Here is a 21615-nt window from a genome sequence, read left to right as displayed (position 1 = left end):
GCTCCAAAGTTGAGAGTAATGGAAATTGTTCCAAAAATACTATGCTCTAGCGCACGGTCAATTTTCAAGGTGCCTTGAAAACTTGCTTTTCAATGCCTTGCAAGTATCAAAATAAACCTGTGCCACACAGGAATATATTTCTGGCATTTCTCCAGCTGCATGAAAACGTGAAATAACGGGGTCAGTGAGTTTTGGGTCTCTCACAGAACTGGCAGTGAAATTAAGAAAAAAATAGTGGGAATGTCAAGTAATACTTGTCTGAATAGCTCAAGTGTCAGAGAAAGAAAAAACCGAACAAGACAAAACCCAAACCCCTCTTACAAATTTCTTTTCTGTGCTCCCCACGCACAGAGTTAGCTGCTGGATGCTGCGGGGTGCACACACACACACCCCCCCGCCCCGCCCCCCGACTTACAATAGGCAACCCGAGGCCAGCACAGAGAATTCTGCTGGGGAGTTCAAACTGTAGCAAGTATTTGAGGCAGGTTAATACAGTCCGTAACACCAGAGAGATAAACCTCTACTTCACAGAAGCATGTCTTTAATGTCCTTCATTTATATTCACTCTGTTACTTCAGGTAAAATATTGATTTTTTTTTTATACTAAAAGTGAACCGCACCATTAAAAGCCAATACAAGCATTCAGTATCTGGCAAACCAAGGCAGAACTGAATTCTCCCAGCACAGAGCCTTCTCCACAATGGCCTACCTAAAGACTGCTTCTAATTAACCTGGGGGAGGGAGTAGGTGTAGCTGAATTAGATATTCTCAACTGGTTTTGCAAACAGAGAGGGGAGAAATCTCAGCCGTGTGCAGAAGAGCCCAAGTGCCATCCCCAGGGTTTCCCTTCCCCATCCCTCCTCATGCTGCAGCACATCGAAGCATTTTGTGAAAACACTGGGCTATCCATTTGCAGAAATATTTTTTTTTTTTTTAATATTTTTTTAAATTTTATTTTCTATTTAAATGTGCCCTTCCTAAGAAAGAAGTTGTCAAATCAGGCTGGCGATCAGCAAGTCTCGCAGCATGCCCCAGGGAGCAAAAGCCCATTACTTTCTTCAACAGAAACGGGTGAAATGAGTTGCCGGCACTAACCTGGCAATAACGTTTCGTTAGGGAGCTTGTCTACTTCCAGGATGAAGTCATCTTTGAAGAACAGGTACCCCACTATGGAGAACAGGTAGACCAAGATGAGTGCGAGAACGGCAGTCAGGATGATGGAACGCCCGTTGCGAGTGACGCTCTTGATGACGTTCAGCAAGGTCTCCTCCCGGTACACCAAGTCAAAGAGCTGGGGGACAACAAACAACAGCAAAGGCTGCTTCTCACACGTACTTCAAACACCACTGGTGGCATCTGCGTGTCGGCGTAACGTGGGGCAGCATGTTAACAATACAAATCTGATGTTCTGAAAAGCATTTAAAGCACCTTTCCCCCAGCCCTCCCTGCGCTTACCATTATCCTAACGTATTAGCAAAGAAAAATACAGCAGGAGGCGAGGGACATGGGGACCCTCACCTCCACCGTACCAGTCTTGTGCCACGCGCTTGGAAAGAAGAATGGAGGCAGCTGTATCCTCCTCTTCATCTACACCTCACGGACCCCAGTCCTCAGCAGCAGCCAGGGAAGGAGCCCCTGCCTGGGGTGAGGGCAGGTACTCTTGCTTAAGTGCTAGGTACAGAGCACGGGCTTGAAACAAAGCTGCCAACATGTACTGCTGTGTCTTTTTTATAGTGCCAACTGCCCTGCCATGAGCTCAAAAGAACTAATTTCAAAATGCAATTAGCTATTTCCTTTAAGTCTTAGTTTATTGAATGTATAATTAAAGAAGCACTATTTTTTTACTCCAAATTCTTTGTTTAATTTTCTTTACAGATGTTTCCTTCATTTTTCAGTCCTCTGGGGCTGTGACAGTTCACCGACACAGCCCAGGCAGGTTGCTGGCTGTGCTGGCTGACAATGAGAGAACCTGTACTTGTTAAACTGGACCTACATGAACCCAGAAAATAACCAATGCAGGTACCAGAGGGTGTAGCGAGCATTGAACAAAGGGGCCAGAAGAGAGCGTTCTGAACGGGATGTAAGGTGTGCTTTAAAAACAACACATTTTCTCTGCCAACACTAGATATACTCCCTCAGTGCTTATTCTTAGAAGCATTGTGCTGCACAAGATGAATTCCACTCCAAACAGAAAAAAACATGTATGCCAGCCGTCCGCGTCAGTCAGGTGGAGCCTGGAGTCTAGCTACAGCTAAGGAGACACCCCAAAGCCAACCGACTGCTCCAAAGGCACGGGCACTGTGGGACAGTCACCGACAACACGGCAAACCATCTTCGAGGAGCGTGCGCCTCTCACAGCACGGTGACTCCAGAGTGCCCACTGTTCAGCTAGCATTCGTATGACTAGATTTTTCCATTATTTTTTTTTTCTCATGTAAAAGCTTTTACAACCTTAAGGCTTAAACTTTCACCAGGTATTGATATTACTTAGTCATGACATTTTAAATTGTTTTATTATCTTGGATGTCAGAGCAGGGTCACTAGCGATACATCTAACCTAGAAAACATACACCTTAAAGTATAAGAAAAGGACTAACATACACAGGGAAATGTTAAATACCTTCATTGCAACCACATACAAATTTACTGTAATGAGCAATTCTAACTAGATTTAACCTTAAACACCTTAAAAACAAAAAAGCCTGTTTGCCCGTACAAAGAGGAGATGTGCCGGGAGTCCCGCGGCCTCCCACTGTAACATCTCCCAAGCAAAGCCTCCAGCGCGCAGCCCCTGAGCGCCTGTGCAACACTTCCCAGCGGCAAGCCACAAAGCCAGCGGGGGGGGGGATGCATCTAGAAATGCCCCAGATGGGGCTTAACAAACACACAGACAGAAAAACGTTCTGAGTGAATACCTACCAACAAACTGTAAAAGAATTCATGTACGAAGAGCCCCAGAGCGCAAATCAGCAGGTACAGCAGGTGATAAAGAAACTCTACATCCATGATCATTGCCTTGTATCCTCTAGTGAAGGTTCCACAGTTACCCACAAAACTCATCAGAAAAATGATTTTGTTACAAACCTAAGGGAAGATGAACCATAAATGAGTTACAACATGTGGCTTTCAGAAAAAAAAAAAAAAAAAAGGCAATTTTTTCAAAGCTGGAGATAACTCTGCTCCATGTTGGCATCAACAACGGTGCTGAACCGTCTTGTCACATGGCAGCATTTTACACGTCGGCCAAAACCAGACCACCCCTGTTGTAAGCATGACACTTTCTGCAGTCAAGTAACTCCCCAGCCTACAACAACCCTTATGTTCCTGAATTGCTCCCTGCTGCTTGCTGGGAACAAGTGCTGCAGCTTCCTTCGGCAACTGGTGCTGGGCTGGTGCCCCCAGCAGCCCTCCTGCACAGCACCCACCACCAGCGCCGAGGGAGAGCCGCCTTCAGCTGGCCTGGCACCTGCTCAGTGCGACAGGTCCCACTGCCACCCACCGCTGCCCGCGCAATGCCGCTCTGACTGCGGCACACGGTGCTATCTGAAGACGAGGAGCGCTATTAAATGATGCTCTGGAAAGCTGGGCGCTTCGTAACGAAGGCCAGGGCTTTGAGAAGGCACATCCCCACGCAGCGCCCGCTGCCTCGGTCAGAGAAACCCTCCTGGCTTGCTTGTCACCAGAGAGCACAAGCCCCCGCGCTGGAGCGCTAATGAAGCTCCCGGGGCTCGGCGTGCATGCTCGGTCCACGCGTTACTGCAGCAAAACCGCTGAGCGTCAGGTTTTGGCTGGCAGGTAGGCTGCAGACAGGCGTGTGGGAAACGCAGCGGTTAGCGGATCTTACCCAGCCCCGTGAACGCTGCAGCCCAGCTGCTGAACGGGAGCTGGGGCTGAGTGAACAGCCGTGGACTTCAGGGTCACGGGGACTGCTCTGCGCTTGTGGCGGGGTGGGAGCTGCTTCTGGCAAAACTGAGGGAAACCTTACAGGTCTCCAGCCCGTGGAAGCAAAGTTAAAGGAACGGCAGCAAAGCACTTCAGCTAGAAACGGTCCAAAGAGGGGATTACTCCTCCCACCAGCTCCACCACAACGTCCCAGGCTATTTTTGCCTGACATCTTCATGAGCAGGTAAGGAACCCTTACATAAGCTGCAAGAGAACTTCAAAAAAGCCCACTCGATTCTTACATTGAATGCACCCAGAAGAAATAAAGTAGGTTGTAAACCAACTGAAAATATTAGGCGTAATATTGTAGAAGCAATTAAGGCTCGGATGCCGTGGGGCTTTGGAAGAGCTATAACGATGGCCAGAGATATCAGCATAGCTGTCCACAGCAAGCCTGACAAGTGGGGCTCCAGCGTACCTAAGGTGGGGAGGAAAAAAGAAAACCCACTTCAATACTTTGTATAACCAAACAAAACAAAACACCAACCAAATAAACACCATGTTATCTTATCTTTGGTGGAGCATCAGTAAGCCTTGTGTTCAGACGTTACTGATTTCAAAGCCATAAGTGGAACATCTGAGCCCAATGCCTTCAGCAGATTTTAATTACAAACTTGTTACTAAAGCATTATGTAAATGATAAGCGCCAGTGTTATAGAATTCTTCATTTTAGTGTTCATTACTTACACACCTTGAATACTGAAAAGGAGAGGAATTTTGCTCGTGCATTCTGTAGAGGCACTGAACGGGTGGGTTGAAGACAGACAACCTACTCCTCCAGGTCCAGATTCACCGCAGATTCTCCTATTATGCTTTTGGTCAAAAACCTCGCACCAATTTTTCTCATCTTTTGCTATTTCTGGTTCTATTTAGACTGTCCCATGAGACTGTCTGCTTACATAACATCAAGCCAGTGTTACTAAAAATACACTTCTCAAAGAGCCACAAAAATATTCATCTGAAAATATAATTTACCCTGAGTTTATGCAGAATATAAAAGACATCTCTTTCTCAAAACTGACATAAATTTTTGTTTTTCTTCAAGAAAATGGTTCCTCAACAGCCAAAAAGGCAAGACACCCACCTCCCCCCCCCCCAGTTTCCTAGCACTCCGCAGCCCTCCCGCAAGTATGCACTCCCGAGGAACGTTAGGTCTTACTGGCAAGACACTCGCTGAGGGCTTTCCCCTCCCCCTGCCTAAATTCAGACGGCTTAGGAAATATTACTCTCATCTGACTAGCACAAGCAGCCATTTAATTTTGTTCCAAATCACTGTAGATTAATAAAGACAGCAGAGGATAGATGGAAATTAAAACTTAATAAGCGTAAAGTTGAACAGATGTTTCCGCTGTCTGAAGGGAGTTTGGGATCCCAGAGCAGTGCTGCCACCGCTGCTTCAGCTGTCAAACAGTAAAAGGTGCAGAGCTCCAAAGAGAGTCACCCAAGTGGGAATGACAGACAGCGCAGACAGGGGAGATGGGAAAATTGTGCAGAAGCTTATTTGGGAATGACTTGGGAATTGCCGAGAGGGGCAGGTCCTGAAGGAACCTGCCTGCACCTGCACAGGTGTCTGAAAATCCCAGCTACTACAAAGCCGTCCGCTGCACATGAACGTATTTGCTTTCACAAGTTCCAGCAGTTCCCAGCAGGCCTGCAGATACAACTGGAGTTCATGAAGTTCTCAGCCGCTGCCTGTAGCACCTGCCTCAGAAAAGCCCGACCCCATCGGCATGTGGAGCGCAACGCCAGGGCGCAAAAAGCCCCCAGTGGGACCTGAGTTGGGAGAGCGCTCGTGGGACAGAGCAGGGGCTCCGGGCACGGCTCATCTCTCCTTCCTGGGGATGGGAGGAGACTGGGAGCAGACTGGGAGCGGAGCCTCTGCCCTTGGCAAAGGAAGGTCGCCGAGCCAGCGGCCGCCCAGCATTAACTGCCAGCACCCAGCCCAACGTCACAGCATCGCCGCAAGCACGTGCAGCCCCTTACATGACTGCGGGCAGGAGGAACGTGTAACCAGGAGGGAAGCTCTCCCTGTCTCTGGAATTCTCACCATGCCAGTACCAAATTCCAAGCTTCTGCCTCTCAAGTCAGAAGTTTTACAGCTGCTGCTACAGTCAGAAGATAATCAGCTACTCAGTTCACAGTGTCTGAGCACTTCAAGACACTGACAACTTCCCCCAAATGGTCTGTTTCGAAGAATCTTCTTTTTTTAAAGGCAAATATAAAATACACATGTATTCAATTATTTTTCACTTTTGACTGTAACTAGTAGAGGAAGAGATTTTATCAAAAAACATTACCTGGTTATTTCAAACATGTAGGGTAGGGCATCTTCAAAATGCCAAATAATCCCCTCCACAGTCCTGTAATGGTAATCTCAATGAACTTACTTAATTACCAGCTTTCCTAGCAGCCGTAAATACAGACCTTTAAATTTAAACTTGTCATCTTCAAAACTAGGGACAGACAATTCAGTTGCTCTTCGTGCCTTTTACAAGCCCCCAGGCAGCTGCCGGCCAGGACGGGATGGGGCAGCCCCGTGCTGCCACAGCCTGCGACGCTGAGGTGCCGCAGCCGAAACCACGGCCGGCTGCTGCAGAAGGTAACAACGCTCTTCCCCCCCTCAGGAACACCGGATTTGCTATAAAATATTGTGCACCTTCTCACAGGCTTTATCAGGAGGCAGAACCCCTAAGCGCAAGTCTCCCATGCCCACTGCGACCAGAAGCTGCTATTATCAAACACTACTCGGACAAAACCACAGCTCTCCTCAATCTAAATTAACTGGTGAGCTGCAAGGAAGGGTGAAGCGGCTTTCACGCCGCACAGGCAGAGCTCTGCTGACGACTGCTACGTGCAGGGTGCTGCTCTCTTCGAGCCGCGCTGTCTCTGGGTCCTGTACTTGGTGCTGAATGGGACAAAGATGCAGAGGGAAGTTCAGCAGGAAAAGATAAGCATCTAGCTGGCCCTGTTGTGCTGAACCTCAAAGAAAGGGAAGCGAAGGCTTGAACATGAATCACCCTCTCCAGGAGGAGGTTTTATTGCTGGGTGCTTGTTTACTCCAGTTTTCCACAGATGTGGAAAAAGCTCCTTCCTATACAGCAGCTTTGCAAGGGATAAGCACGATAGAGGCATTCACAAGAATATTGCTCTTGATTTCCCCGATTCTTGCTGACATGGGTCCACCCCTTGACCCGCGCTGGGGAACATCCTTTGGGAGAGGCTGGATCTAAGGAAGAGCAGCTGAATCTCATCAGGGCTCCACCAGGAGTATTTACTGAGTTGGCTCTAAGAACAAACCCCGTTGCACAAACCCACTGTCTTGTTTGGAACAAAAGCAGCTTCCATGAAACCTATTACAGTAAGATTGTGCAGCCCCACACGAATCGCACATGTTAACCCATACGTCACGTTAGAAACGACAGCGAGCCTGGCTGCCAGCCGCTCACGGCAAGGACCCTCGCAGCGGCAGGTCGCTCCCGAGCCAGGGGACACGGCTGGCACGCTCCTCGCTCCCTGGGGCCACCTCCGCTCTCTGCTCGCAGGGGTAAGGGACCCCCACGAGAGGCAGTCACAGAGGGGAAACAGGCTCTCCTGTATCCTCCATCAGATTCTAATGGCACAGGGCAGTCACCCCACCCGTACGCCCCTCCTGCCCGCAGTGGGTAATCGCCCTCACCCCACTGCTTGGAGACCTCCTGAAGTGCTAGGTAACCACCAGAATTTTATGGAAAATGACATTAAGAAAATGCAAGCTCAAGGAAAACAACAAATTAACATTTCTCATATTTTTAGTTCAGTACTTAATTATGGAACTTTAAACCAACGTAGAACAGTCAAGTAATTAAAGGTGGATGTCTGTCTTTGATAATTTTTTCCCCTAGGAAAAAGCATGGCTCTACTCTTTCCTTATAAATGCCTTCAAGAAAAAGTCAGAGCATAGCACAATTTAAATCAAGGCAATTAAAAAAAAGCCAATTTCTGTACTCCCATCCCCACTGAAGTAAACAGGGGTGAACAGACACAAGGGGAGGCCAGAATTTGGCTCATTATACCTTATTCGTTCACATATTTTTGTATGTTAAATACTGGTACCTCCTCGAATTCCTTTGAATGGGTAGAAAAAGGCTACGAGCAGGTTCATAAGGACAGCCAGGTTGAAGGAAATACTGCTCCAGAAGGACATGTTGCGAGCACACCAGTATAGGAAAGGCTGAGCTGCAAAAGAGAAAAAGAATTCTTTTGAATAGAGCATTTTAAAAATAAGAGATTGATATAAAAAATTAATCTCAAAACCCCCTTAATTTATCTTCAGTTTGCCCAAAAGCACAGCATCAACAGTAGTAATATTCATGGCTTATTCTGAAGTTCATTTGATTACTCTTTATATTTGGATACTTCCAGTCTCCCAGATCATGCTCTAAGGCAAAGGAGTCATGTTAAAGAGGAAAGTATATTCAAACGTGATTTAGGGGCAGCATCATAATGGGTTCAGAAATGCAGAGGCCAGGGACTGCAGGTTTCCCCTAATCATATACTTTGGACTCAAAAATCACATGGAGAACAATTAGGAGGAAGAAAATCTGTCCACATCAGCACCATCTTGAGTTACGCCGCTGCCAGCAGCTCACCTACGCGAGATGCTGCCCACCTTCGAACTTCTTTTCCGCCGCAGCAGCAAGCCAGAAAAAAACGCGCAGTGAAGACAGGGCAAGGCGGGCAATTAAGACACAAAATGCAGCATAGCGATACAGCAGTAAAGCTAAAATGTTTAGGACTAGCTGCCAAGCAAGTAAGGCTCTACTTCAAGCTGGGTAACAGACCAACACAGCCCCAGAATAATAACGGAGCTGAAGCTCGGCTGGCCCTCCCTCTGCCCCATGGGCAAAGGACACCAGCACATCTGCACAGAGCTCAGCGTACAGCTAAACAGATGCACATTTTAAATTCTTAATGGTACATACAAATACTTTTCAAAAAGACTCCTAATTTTAATAATCTCTGCAGCTAGACTCAAGAAGCACAGAAAACAAAAAGATTCATTTTCGGAAGTGGTCGCAGAGCAGAAGACAAGGACAGCTAAGAAGCTGCCTTACAGTAATTCCCTCCGCATCAAGGCAAAATCCCCCTGATTTTAGCTCCTGCAGGCTTATTGTACAGCACACTGTGTACTCCTGAAACATAGAGTTGGGGGGGAAAAATAATCTATTAAAAATGCTCTCAAAGAAGGAAAAGAACTCATGTTTTCCCCTGTTGGAAGGATGCAACGTGTACAGATATCAGAGAGCAAAGGAACAGAGGCTCACAGTGAAATTTAGGGAAAAGATGAAAATACAGACTCTGGGGCTGAAGAGTAAATTAATGAATGCAGCGATACTAAGCCTCACAGTAGCCACCACCTCGCTTCAGCAAATCACCTCTTCTAGCATCCTAAGCAAAAAAAAAAATGGGTTAAAAGAATTACACAATGTCTCATTATACTGAGTTGAAATGCACATAAAAAGCAAATGTATTGAACAGCTGAATGCAAAGGGAAGGACTACAAAAAGGTACCCTGTCACTGAGAGAATACAAGCTTCATTGCACCTAATTAGCCAGGCACATGTTAAGCCTCACTGAAACGCAATGTAGCAATGTTTCGAATGTATAATACGCTGATGTCTATATTATTTCTGTTCTTGGTCTTATTTTAACTGGAAGCATTTGTAAGCAGGTTGAATTCATTTGTATGAAATTGTTATACAAAGGGTCATTATCAAGTTCCAGGTTTTAATTTAAATCTTTCTTTGGGGACAGGCACAGACTACCAGCCCCGTGTAGCACTTCTGCCTGGTTTTGGCAGACTCATTTGAATTCTTAATTGATTCCTTGGGAGACTTACGGTGCTTAGAGTATGGGCTAGCACCACCGGCTGAAGGGGGGAGTACCTGGGCTTTTATAAAGGCTTTTTTAAGAAGTCTTCCTCAAGTCTGAATGAACAGTAAGCAGTATTGCACGACTGCAGCACAGAGCACTGCCAGCCTGTCACATCTTGAAAACACAAACATGTATTTAAGATGTGAGAAACAATTGTATAAACCCAGAATATCACTTAGAGGAAGACCAGAATATCAGGAGACAGACTAAGCGATTCCAGCTTCATAAAGAAAAAAGAAATATTCCCCACTTCCGCAGGTGGATTTTGATTGATGCTGGCCTGTTGTTAATTATGGATGTCTTCACAGCTTGCCTGGAGATAGCCTCAAAGACAAGTAAAGTGACTGAAACAACAAAATCTAACAGAATACATAGATGTTGTCAAAGTTGCCCATTTGTTTAGGATATATATTCCCCTATTCCTTGTGGAGCTCTTAGAAGTCATTTTAGGAAGCAGCTTCCTGGGGATTTTGATGCTGCCAGAAGGACTAATCCATTGTTCAGTGGAAATAGCTCCGCTCTGTTTAGTATTCATACACATGAAGAATAATTCAGCAGAGCTGACCAAGTTTCAGGTGGTCTTACCTAAACCTGACCTTGATAATTTTAAATAATATGATTACAATTGCCTTTCCCTGTTAAGACTTATTAATACATAAGTACACACACATACACCCCAACAATCAGAAGCAAATATTGCATCGCCGTTACCAAATGTGGAACACATCATCAGCTCTAGTGTGAACTGTGCATACGCATCCTAACAACAGACTGGGAAGAGCCCAGCCTCTTCTTGGGGGTGCACAGTGAAAGGGCAAAATGCAGCTGTCAAGAGGCTGCAACAAGGGAAAACCATTTTACACCAAAATAATTTTCACAATGAGGAAGGTCAAGAGGTCCCCTCTCACTGAATTTTTTCCTACAATACGCAACGCTGACCGAGTACCAGCAAGATCTCTGTTGGGGGAAGACCCTTGCTGTGACTGCCAGGCACAGCCGTGGGCCTGGGTGGCTGGCAGCAGCACGCAGCTCTGCAGCAGAAATCCGCTCGCCCGTTGGCTCTGGGAGGTGGCCCCGGGCTAGTTTGTGCTCTTGCACTAAAACCAGAGTTCAGCCGATTCAGGCACAGGCAGCACCAGTGGTATCAGATGGCAGACGATTCCTTGAGCAGGATAGAACTGCTTCACCTTTCCTGCTTCAGAGCGCTGTCAGTAAATTCTAACCCCTCATCACTGCCCACTGAAGCTGAGTCTCGAGTGCAACGTTTCTCCTTTAGCAAAACAAGAAACCATATCTTTTTAAAAGAATAATTTTAAGCAAATGAGTTAGAAACTTTACTAGGGGAAGTGGTGGCACAGTATGAATTAAAATACAATTTAAAGTTTTCCTAGTTGCCAGTCGGACCCTCATAGGGAAAAGTAGTGCTTGAAAATGCTTGCTTTCAGGTATTTTAGCCAGGCTGGAAGGGACTTCACCAGCCTGTCTGCCAGTCTATTCCCTGCCCAAAGAAAGGATGAATTCTACTTCTACTATTACTGGAAAATGCACGTTTAACCTGTTCTTAGATACCTCCGTTGCTGGAGATGCCGTGAGTTCACGCTGCACTACCCAGCCCTATTCCTTCCGGCAATGCAACGGAACAGCTTCGTGTACCCCGTGCAGGGACGGAGAACAGATCACGACTTTCTTCAGCTGTGTCCTCTCCATTTCTCCCTGCCACCAAATGCCTTCTCATTTAAGCTAAGCCTCCACAAGTTTGTTCCTTCCTGTTGGATCTTAAAAAAGACGACCTGTGATCCTTCTTGCTGCTCTCCCCTGGATCCCCTCCAGTTGGTCCATATTGCTCTTGCATTAAGCTTGACTTCATTACAGCATATTGCCATCGTGCAGAGGAGCAGACTTTTTCAAACAATTATCAAGGTCGCTGCCACACTGGGGAACCATCTGCTACCGACCCAATGTTTCAAACTCCGAAAACCTGACCTCAGCGCTCTGCTGGTAACGCTCCACACAACCACACTGGCAACAGCCACCTACCTCGCAATTTCTTTTGCCAGTTCATCTCATTAAAGAGGTCTTCTGATTTCATGAAGAAATCATTGATCTTGCTGCCTTGCTCATCCCTTTCCGTGGTATAATAGATCCGCAGCTTGGACTCCTTCGTGAGGAATTCACAGATACTGGGCACGGGGAAGACTATTTGCTCCATGGTACGGTCCGACCTGACAATCTGAAAGGCAGCCTTATTACAGTTCTTCCAAGCTTTTAAATGCTTTTATGTCTTGGTTTGTCTGCTTCCCCCCACCTGCCACCCTCTTTCAAACCAGCTGCATGTAGAAACTTGGATACATTTCCATAGAACAGCAGCTTGACAGAGATTTCATTTAATTTACCTTTTAAAGCAGGCCTACATTTAGCTCCAGGACTGATAATTTCTGTGCTGTGGTCTTATCCTGGCAATACCGTTCTCAGCTGGGATTTCCAAGGGCCCAGTGAATCCCACACCAAAGCTGTGCTAGATTTCAGAGCAATCTGGTTGCCCAATTCAAGAATCTTTGCAAATTTTAGCCACACACTGCATGGGTAAGTATACGGGATAACAGTTATATTTATATTGCTTATTAGAGTTTTGTGAAATTCCCATATTTGTGTGTGTTTTACTCTCTAGAAGTATCTTAGATTGTACATCAGGCCAAACTGTCATTTTAATACAGAAAGAATAGCAAAAGCTATCAGTAACTTCATGGATTCAGCAATAGTACCGGCCAAAATATAACAGAAGTGAAGTTACACTTCCTCCTGCCAACAGAGCTCTGCTCAGCTCCATCTTAAAGCCCACACATGACAGCTCAAAAATAGCTCCCCCCCAGCGGCTGTCAAAAAATAAAATAAAAAAAAAGTGCACATATATTCCCATGTCAAAGATGACAGTCCACACACAGGTAGTCAGTTCAATCAAAATATCACGTATAATGCAACCAGTGTTTAACTCCACCGTTTCTCTTCCAGGCGGCTCTTTCGGCAGCAGATCATCTCCCCCCACACACCTCCCGGCAGCCACCGGTTTCCCCGTACCTCAATCTGTGCCGTGTGCTTGGCGTAAAACTCCAGAGCCTCGTCTCCCTCTATCTGACCTCCCGGCTTCAGCATGTTCTGCAGCTCTTTGTTATGACGAGCCAACTAAAATAAAGGAATGAAAAGGGAGTGGGAGACACCAGATGTCTCTCTATGATATTAAATTTCTGATTTTTGGCATAAAATAAGAAATAGTATGCAGTCAGCTGCTAAGAAAGGGCAAAGTTGACAGAAGGCTTGTTCTATTCCAACCAGACACCCTGCAGCTCTATTTTGGGAGCAAGTCAGAATGATTCAAATATGTATTTTTTTAATATCCGTCTTGTAGTCCTCTTTTACCCATGCTCTCCCACCCTTTGCCTGACTTGGGAAACTTTTTGAACATTCACATTCAGTCTGTCCTTCTACACCCACCCTAACTCAAAGGTGTGCTAATCACACAAGTTCTTGACAGGGATGGAAGGGAAAATGTGCACCCACTGAAAAGCACATGCACAGAGCACTGCTCCAAACAGGCTTCTGGAGGCTCTGAATTCATCTTAGGGCACAAGTGATGGTCTTCTCAGATGCTAAAGGAACAAGAAGTCTCTAGTGGAGTGATACATGCAGCAACAACGTATTAAGTAGGTCTAGATATATATTTCCCTGCCTTGGTCTTTTACCTTTCAAACACCACATTGTATCAACACAATAAACCTGACTGGCTACAACATTAAGAGAATGTGGTACCAACCATAAAAGCAGAGTGAGATTTCTGCTTACAGTTTAATTGATCTGTATTTGAGTAGAATTTCTTTGGGAGTATAAAGTAACCTTTGATACAGCTGAAAAATAATACATTGCTTCTCAGCACTGCCAAGAACTTGAATCACATGTCTTCAGAAACTTGGTCAAGAGCCTTCCCACTTCCCATTATAAAAAAAAGCTCCAAAAGAGTTCTTGTTTTATAGAAATTTCTTTTCCGATTCTTTAAGGATTGGAATTTGCTCTGATAAACAGAGAACGTGCCGTAAGCTTGTCTCAGAGGCCAGCCATTAAAATAACATCAGGGAACAGCAGACCTCTTGCTATTCAGTTTTTGACACTTGGTACTGTGGAAGCGGTAGGTGAAATGCTACCTGATGAGCCAGTATGTAAATGTTGTGTCCCACGTTCCTCGGAGATGCTGCAAGATCTTCCCCATTCTCTCCATCCTCAAATTCTACTTCTCCCTGCAGGTAAGCCTTCTTTATCACCTCCACCTAGAAAGAGACACACAGGCCCATGAAGTGACAGTTCAGGCTGAGGGCTGAAGTCTAAGGCCAGTGTACACTTGGCACTCTTACAGAGGCAAAAGGGACCTGAACATACACAGTCAAGAGGAAGGTCAGCGGGCTTCTCAACATCCAGGATAAAACAGGAGACCTGAACTCAGCACCTTCAGCCCAGCTCTTTGACACAAGAAACTCAATTTCATATTCCCCTCTAGGTAATATATTCCAGGCCACCCTCACTGCACGCTGCATCACGTTCTGACCTCTGCCCCCTGCTGCAGCTACGTGCACCAAGACATGCCGACAGTGTTTCAGCTGTACTTTGGATCTCCTGCTTTGTTTTCACCAGTTAATACATTAACCAGCCCAAAAGCCTGCTACAGTCTATTGAACTGCTTTCAGGTCACAAGAAATTTTCGGTTCTCTTGTCTTTTGAGCAAATAACTTCTAGATGTGGATCCCAAAGCACCAGATGATGCTCCTTCCCCGCCTTACACAGGATGCTGAATGCCTCCATAGCGCTGAACATGGCTTTCCTAAGTGCTTGTGCTGCTGGGGAACCAGGCAGACCCATCCCCTGTGGATACTCCACTCGTTCTTCCAAATCCTTGAAAGGTCCCCCAGCTGTCATCGATCCATGCACAGAGCCCCCGCAGCACCCCCGGGCTGTATGCAGCCACCCCAGCATCCCCACCGCACTGGGCTCGAGGGGAGCTGGGAGTCTTGGAGTGACCCAGGGACTCACCAGCTCTTTGGGCCTCATGTTGTAGAGGATCCTCTCCGCGTTCTCGCTGTCGTGCCTGCTCTCCATGATCGCCAAGAGGAGTTTTGAAGCATTGTTCTGAAGGGAGGGGAAAAAACAATGGCAGTCACTATCAGGAGTCAAAAAATGAGGATACTCAGCCTGAGCACTGCCACCCCTCCTGCCCAGAAGGGCTCGAGGTGCCTGGGTTCTACAAACACGAGCCGTGGGCAAGGCAGACTTTTCCACCCAGCCCACTGCAGGACTCCTACAGCCTCACTCGCAAAGCACACCCCCTCTCTTCTCATTATTGAAATATACAACTTAGTAGTATTTTTTACCAGTTTATTTTCCAAACCCTATTTAGTGAGAGGTATCACATTAACCCACATTAAGGTTTAGATTTCTAAAGCACTGATGTTTCAAGCCTGTATTATTTTGTTTGGTTTTAAAGATACTGCAGCTTTATTACAAGCTATCAGCTCCAAAATGGTGCAGCTCAGCTTTACTGAAGACACTGGTGATTAAATCAAAGGACAGCCCAGGCTGAAGACACAGATGTGCTTTGCTGCTTTTAACTGAAAATTACTCAGCAACCTGCTAATGCCAAGAAAGAGAGGGAGGAAATGGGAAACTACCACAAGGCACCAGACTACTTTAATACAAACAATTAAGATTAAAATCCATCATGACTGACAATAAAAACCAATAAAAGTATTTAATTTTGAAGTATAATGCTAATTGAGTCTAAAAGCATTTTTTATTTAGAATAATAAAAAACCCACATTACCCATAATAATGGTGTGAGTCTGCAACGGAAAACAACTAGACATTGCACTATAAGGCAGGACAATAAGTCAGCAAGGAAATATTTCTAAAACATATGCTGTGGCAGGAGTGCTCTGTGACTACTGCTGCTAGAGGACAACCTCCTAGCGTATTTTGAAACCAGCACCAGCGCTAATTATTTCAGCATTATTATGAATAGCCCTACAAAATACTTGATGATTAAACAACAGCAATAAAGTATTAGGAAACTAGATGTAGCGTGAGGAGTTTTACTTCCATTTTTCTGTACTTTTACGTGTACACTTTTTAATCAAAAAACAACAGAAAACTTTTTATCAGCTTTACGTTTTTATCAGCAAAACTTTTTAGGATTCCTCCGCATATCTCAACTGCCTGCACCCCCCCACACCTAAAAACCAGTGGGTCCATGCTGCCATTTAAAAGAAGAAATACCTGTGACAAACAATGTTTGGGCACTGCCTCCAGCTCGCTGATGCATATAATTTTTTGGCACTTATGAATATTGGGATATAATAAACACCCACATAATTCCAACAATAAAATTATGTTTCATCTTACTGTTAACGCGGATCACACAAAGTATTCACTTGCCTTCAGTTCCAACACGAGGTCCATCCTCTTCTTTCCCAAAGGGTTGATGTCATTGAGAATTAATGCTGTGATGATGTCAATACCGTTGGATTCGTGAGTAGCAATGCAGTTCTGTCCAAAGAAAATTCATCAGATTTCACCAATTGTCTACACTAAAAACGCAGCCTAGGCTGGTGACCCAGCCAGAACAGAGGAGTCACCTCTTTCATCACCTCGTAAGCTGTTTGAGATGGATAACTGAACAGAAAACTTCAGTCAGTGGAATAACAAAAGATTAAGGCGTTTTGCTTCAAGCTTTTCCTCTCATCAGCCATGGCATGTCCTACTGAAACCACCCAGCCGCAGGAAGCAGAAAGCAACACAGTTGATAAACGAAGCATTTAGATGCCAAAGCATCCAGGCTGAGCACACAGCTAAGGAAGAACACTGTTTTACTAAGATTAGGGAGAGTTTTCTTTATTTTACATGTACCAATCAACACCTACTTCAGTCCTGTCTAACCAAAGAATGTGAATTTCCATAACCTCCTTGCTTACCCTTTAACCCTGCTTTTATAAAGGTCTATACTAAAACGTACAAACCCACGGTAGCTTGCTGGCTTCAAAATCCAGAGCCTGGCTCTGCTGCTGAGCTCCACTGTGAAGATCCATACCGCTGTCTCAAGGTTGTTATTCTATCCGACCCATACTACGGAGAAACTGTCAGTGATGAACGGATGTGTACAGCCTCATGTATCTTCTTGCATAGATAATGATTTCATCTGAACATCAGTCACCCCCACCACGCTTTGTTTAGCTTTGCTGTAAATTGTTTGAGTGTGCAAAGAAAAGGCACTTCAAAAGACAGATAATCTCGAAGACTTTTTCAAAGTCATATTCCAGGCCTTCCACACCATGCTGTAGTTCAAATCATATACAAATGGAGAAAATAAGCAGATATCCATGTCTGCAAGTGCCTGAGTTTGCTTGTTAGAAGGGTGACACCCACCCTGAAGCACAGGACATATGAGGTCATGCCAGCCCAGCAGCACAGTGCTCTGACCCACACCGTGAGCACGCTACCTGCTGAGTCAATGCCACAGAGTGGCCAGTTTGCAAAACTATTTTGGGGCAGCTATCTCTTGCGTATGGTTTACCCTAGACATTCAGACTGCATTTGACTCATTGAAACAGTTACAGCAAGGGTCACATTTAGACCAAAAGTAGAAGAAATGGGCCTTATTGGTACGATGCTCTAAAACACCGCTGTACAACCTGCTGAAAGGTGAAGTGGCGGAGTGTGGCCCAGCAGGACAGCTGCCCCTGCCCTCTGATCCTTCCCACAGAAGCAAACTGTAATTCTTGAGCACCTAAAAACTCCTGCTTACACCAAGTATCTTCCCGTATTTCTTGCCCATCATTCAACTTTCGAGGCACAGAGCTGACCAAGTCCATCTGTGGGTCACTAACTGCTTTATCGAACAGGATTACTGTTATTCAGTTATGCCTTCCCTGTAACAGGATTACTTCAATGACCATTCTTGTTTTAAAACAGTTACTCCATCTCGGAGCAGAAGGTACCACTGACAGTGAGCATGGTTTGGGGGGAGCTGGACAGAGGCTGCCTCCCCCCCAGCAGACATGGCAGTCCTCCCCAACACCCAACCCATCCCCATCGGGAACCACCACCACATCCCCGAGCAAGCGCGTGCACAGCTGGCAGCAACATGCACCTGGTTCTACACACAGAGCTACACCTGAAAACAACCTCAACGTGGTTATCACATTCAGTAATGAAGCTACAGAGCTCAACCTTCTCCCTTCAGGCTGGGAGCAGGGGCACGTTCCTGGCTTCACTTGCAACAGGCAACACAGCTTGATTTTAGCAACATTTTTACTATCAAGTTCAAAAATTCCTCACTCTCCCTGTCCGTCAAGTCTAATAAAACAACTGAAATCCTAGCAAAGCAGGAAAATCTCTACTGCTTTGAGTGGTTCAACTCCTCAGAGGGGGCCCCAGGAAAGAGAAGTCGATTGTATGAATTTATAAACAAAAAACCCCAAACCAAAATCCCTTTGCAGGGCAAGTCAAGAGTGCAGCGCTGTAAGACGAACGAGTCCACAGATTGAGAGCCATGAGCACAGCGCGGTGTAGGGGAAAGGGTGATGCATTTTACAGCTACGGAGTGTTACCTGGTTCTCGTGGCAAGGCCCCTGACAGTACTCGGTCAAACTTTCCAGCGTCTGGTTGATTAGTGCTACATTTTTCTCATTTATATACAGACCAAGAAGTCCAAGTCCACCAGTTGTGCTTCCACAGATACAGTCCAGAAACTGCAGCGTCTCACACACCAAGTTGTAGTTTGTCTTGTTGTTCTGGCAGCGTAGGAAATTCTGCAAGGAGAGTGTCAAAGCCAGGAGGGAAGGGGGAAAAAAAACCCCAAAACCCAAAGAAACATAAAACCCGATGTTTGGATCATAGTATTTTATTAAGTTCATCAATGCACAATTGCACTGTGTGGTATACTGCTCTAGTTTCACTGGACCCTCTACAAGCAATTGAAGCCTCTTTCAGGGCTTGCTTGCAACACACCTCTCTTGAGAGAGAAGCCTGTGGGCTTCAAATTTTACAGAAGACAAGGAGCAACAAACCAAGAGCATCGCCAGAGTGCTGAAACCCAGCACAGAACAGGCTATTCTGCGGAGAGAAAGCTCTGCCAAGCCTGGAAGCTTCCCTGCAGCCTGCCTACTAGATCTCACTGCTAACCATCACCCGAGGCTCTCCTCCCGAGACCTTTCCCCGAGACACAAGCAGCAGTTCCCTGGCTCTGGCTTCACAGCAGCACAACCTGCATGGTGGCGAGGAGGCATGACTGCATGCCTTGAAGGAAGGCGGCCTGAAACGCAATTCTCTCAGTCGCATTTCTTCCCACATAATTATTGTAATCCCTGCTTGAAGCTGCTGATTAAGAGCAGCTCCTCTAATGAAATGCCAGACTTATCAGCATGGATTAAACTTGTTTCCACTCTCCTATATTCCAAATACATATAAAAAACCACCAACCCAAACCCAACCAAAACAAAGGAGGACAATTAATGAAAAACAATTTCCCAGTGACTCAGATGCTGTTTGTCAGCGTGTTCCCAGCGGTGTGCTGTAAAAACGGACAGCCACGACCACCTTCTTTTCCTCAAAGTTTCAGCAGGAAAGCGCCTATCCAGCTTAATTCTAGCAGGTTACAAAACATTTCAAAAGTGGAAAAAAAACCCCTCAGATGAACAAGATGCATGGGACTATGGAACCAGCAAGGTATTTTCTGCCAGTCGGCAGAGGAGCACTGTTAAATGACTGCCTTTAGTGCCTGCATCAGATTAATAAGTCTTTTAAGGCAAACAGACAGAGAAATTGCCAGATTCAATTGAAGGCTAAGCTAAAAAACGGAAAATGCTGTCTATGAATGCAGACTAAAGGTGACAGTGATTCAGCACATTTCAACTGATTGCTCATTTAGCAACCTAACTTTTGATTAAGTTGTCAGAATGTAGAAAGGTTGACGCTACAGAAATTGGAGCTCGTGCCTTCCCGCCAGGAAAAAAGCAAAAATAATGGATAATACCAAAAGTGATGAAACAAAATGCTCCCCAGCTGCATTACAGCATTTATTCTGATTACACATAGGTTTATACCAGCCTTAGCTTCTTGATCCAAAGTCAATAAACACAAAGGAAAGAGGAGGAATGAGGCACAGGAGGCAGAAGGACAATGTTACATGGCTAAACAAGGGGAAGGAAAACACTAGAGAATAAGACCCTGCTGCACTGTGAGAAACTGCCCCAGGGAATGTCTGTTGTCGTCTCAGCCACCAGAGATCAAGCTCTTAATTTTCCGTCATCCAGAGCACCTCACAGGCTATGGACAGGAACACAACTCTTCAATACTGAACGTGCCATCCTACTGCTCGCAGTGGGAACGAACCTGAGGTACGCACCGTCCCCCTGTCGAATTACTGAATCACTCCTGCAGCATGCAGAGCTCTGCTGTTCCTGACTACCTTGGCTCTGCCTGCAGCAATTACAAATAAGAGAAACAGATCCCTGGAGACACAGCCTAGGTAATGTCCAATGTTAAAAGTTGTATCAACTCCTGGGTTTTTTTGCACAAAATTAGTATTTAACCTACCAACTCAGATCTTTAATCCGAGTGTGAGTGGCCAGTATATTACTACAACATTTTTATTTTGCAAAACAAAAGAACTCGAGTGTTATTTTTGCCACGAAGGTGGGATCTGTGAGTGTAAGGCTGAAGCTCACGCGTGGCTGCGGTGCTATGTTGGGCTGCTGGTCCCACCGGCCGGGCCCTGGCTCGAGGGCACCGTCCCTGCCCCGGGAGCCCCCGCTGCTCCGGCCAGCGCGGCTCTCGTGCACAGCACCGCGTGCTCCACTCAGCTTGTCACAAGCTTCAGTCCTCGTGACTGATTCGGGAGTACACAGGGACACCTTCATTCAGAAAAGAGTCGGTACAGAAAGGACCCCCTAAGGAAGGTGGTGGGGACGTGGCCTGTCCAAACAGGCTGGCTACAGCGGTCCGGAGCCAGGACAGCTTTGCTTCCAAGGCTCAGCTCTTGCCCACAGCCGAGGGTCAGACCTAACGCAAGTTTAATAACAGCACCCAAGTATCCGTGTGCTGAGAGAGAAACAGAGTACCCCGCCGTAAAATTTGATGCTTTCAGCCCAAAACGAGTAACAAAACATACTTCAGCATCCACCCGTCTGTCCCACTTCTTGCATTACTTGCATGGATGAAGATACTACGACTCCTCCCCCAGACCCACAGAGTAAGCCTGAGGGGGACAGCACCCTGAGCGCACGCAGTGCCGAACAAACTGCAGTTTTATCTGCCAAGGGAGTGGCCAAGTGATGCAAAAGGCACAGTATTGCAACATCCCAAGCCATTTCACAGACTTCCTCCTCGTCTAAAACAAATATCAACGCTTACAGCTGTGACTTGCATTTTCCTGCTTTTGCACAGCATCAGGCTACTCACAATCGGTAATGGTTGTAAAATGCCTGGTTTGACAAACCTGTGACTGCATTGGGCAGGTGATCCCTATTCACTTCCAATTCAAATCTATTTTGCACAGTTTTGGAGAACACACAGCTTCCATAATAGGTCTTATTTATTCCTTTAAGCAGTCAGTCCATTGGCAATATTGATAAGGAGCTCAGTTACAACATACTAGCTGCAGACACATAGATTTTGAAGCTTCAGATACTCCTGCCTCCCCCTCAGGGCTGAGGGAGAAAGGCAAGC

The 21615-nt window shown here is 45.9% G+C and overlaps 1 protein-coding gene across 7 annotated transcripts in view; it reads right to left on the bottom strand.

Annotated features, from left to right (window-relative positions):
- Nucleotides 1–21615, bottom strand: part of ITPR1 (inositol 1,4,5-trisphosphate receptor type 1) — a 201153-nt gene that overhangs the window by 39838 nt on the left and 139700 nt on the right. For all 7 annotated transcript variants that reach the window (XM_080384689.1, XM_080384690.1, XM_080384692.1 and 4 more), the window contains 10 exons: nt 18498–18698; nt 16327–16437; nt 14929–15024; nt 14049–14171; nt 12931–13035; nt 11893–12085; nt 8035–8157; nt 4185–4360; nt 2920–3084; nt 1096–1291 (listed from right to left, as the gene is read on the bottom strand). In XM_080384689.1, coding sequence (XP_080240815.1) covers nt 1096–1291; nt 2920–3084; nt 4185–4360; nt 8035–8157; nt 11893–12085; nt 12931–13035; nt 14049–14171; nt 14929–15024; nt 16327–16437; nt 18498–18698 — 1489 coding nt within the window. The remainder of the gene's footprint in view (nt 1–1095; nt 1292–2919; nt 3085–4184; nt 4361–8034; nt 8158–11892; nt 12086–12930; nt 13036–14048; nt 14172–14928; nt 15025–16326; nt 16438–18497; nt 18699–21615) is intronic.

Source organism: Falco punctatus (genome assembly GCF_963210335.1).
Source record: "Falco punctatus genome assembly, chromosome: 4".
NCBI lineage: Eukaryota > Metazoa > Chordata > Aves > Falconiformes > Falconidae > Falco > Falco punctatus.
This window is presented reverse-complemented; position numbering and strand designations above follow the sequence as displayed.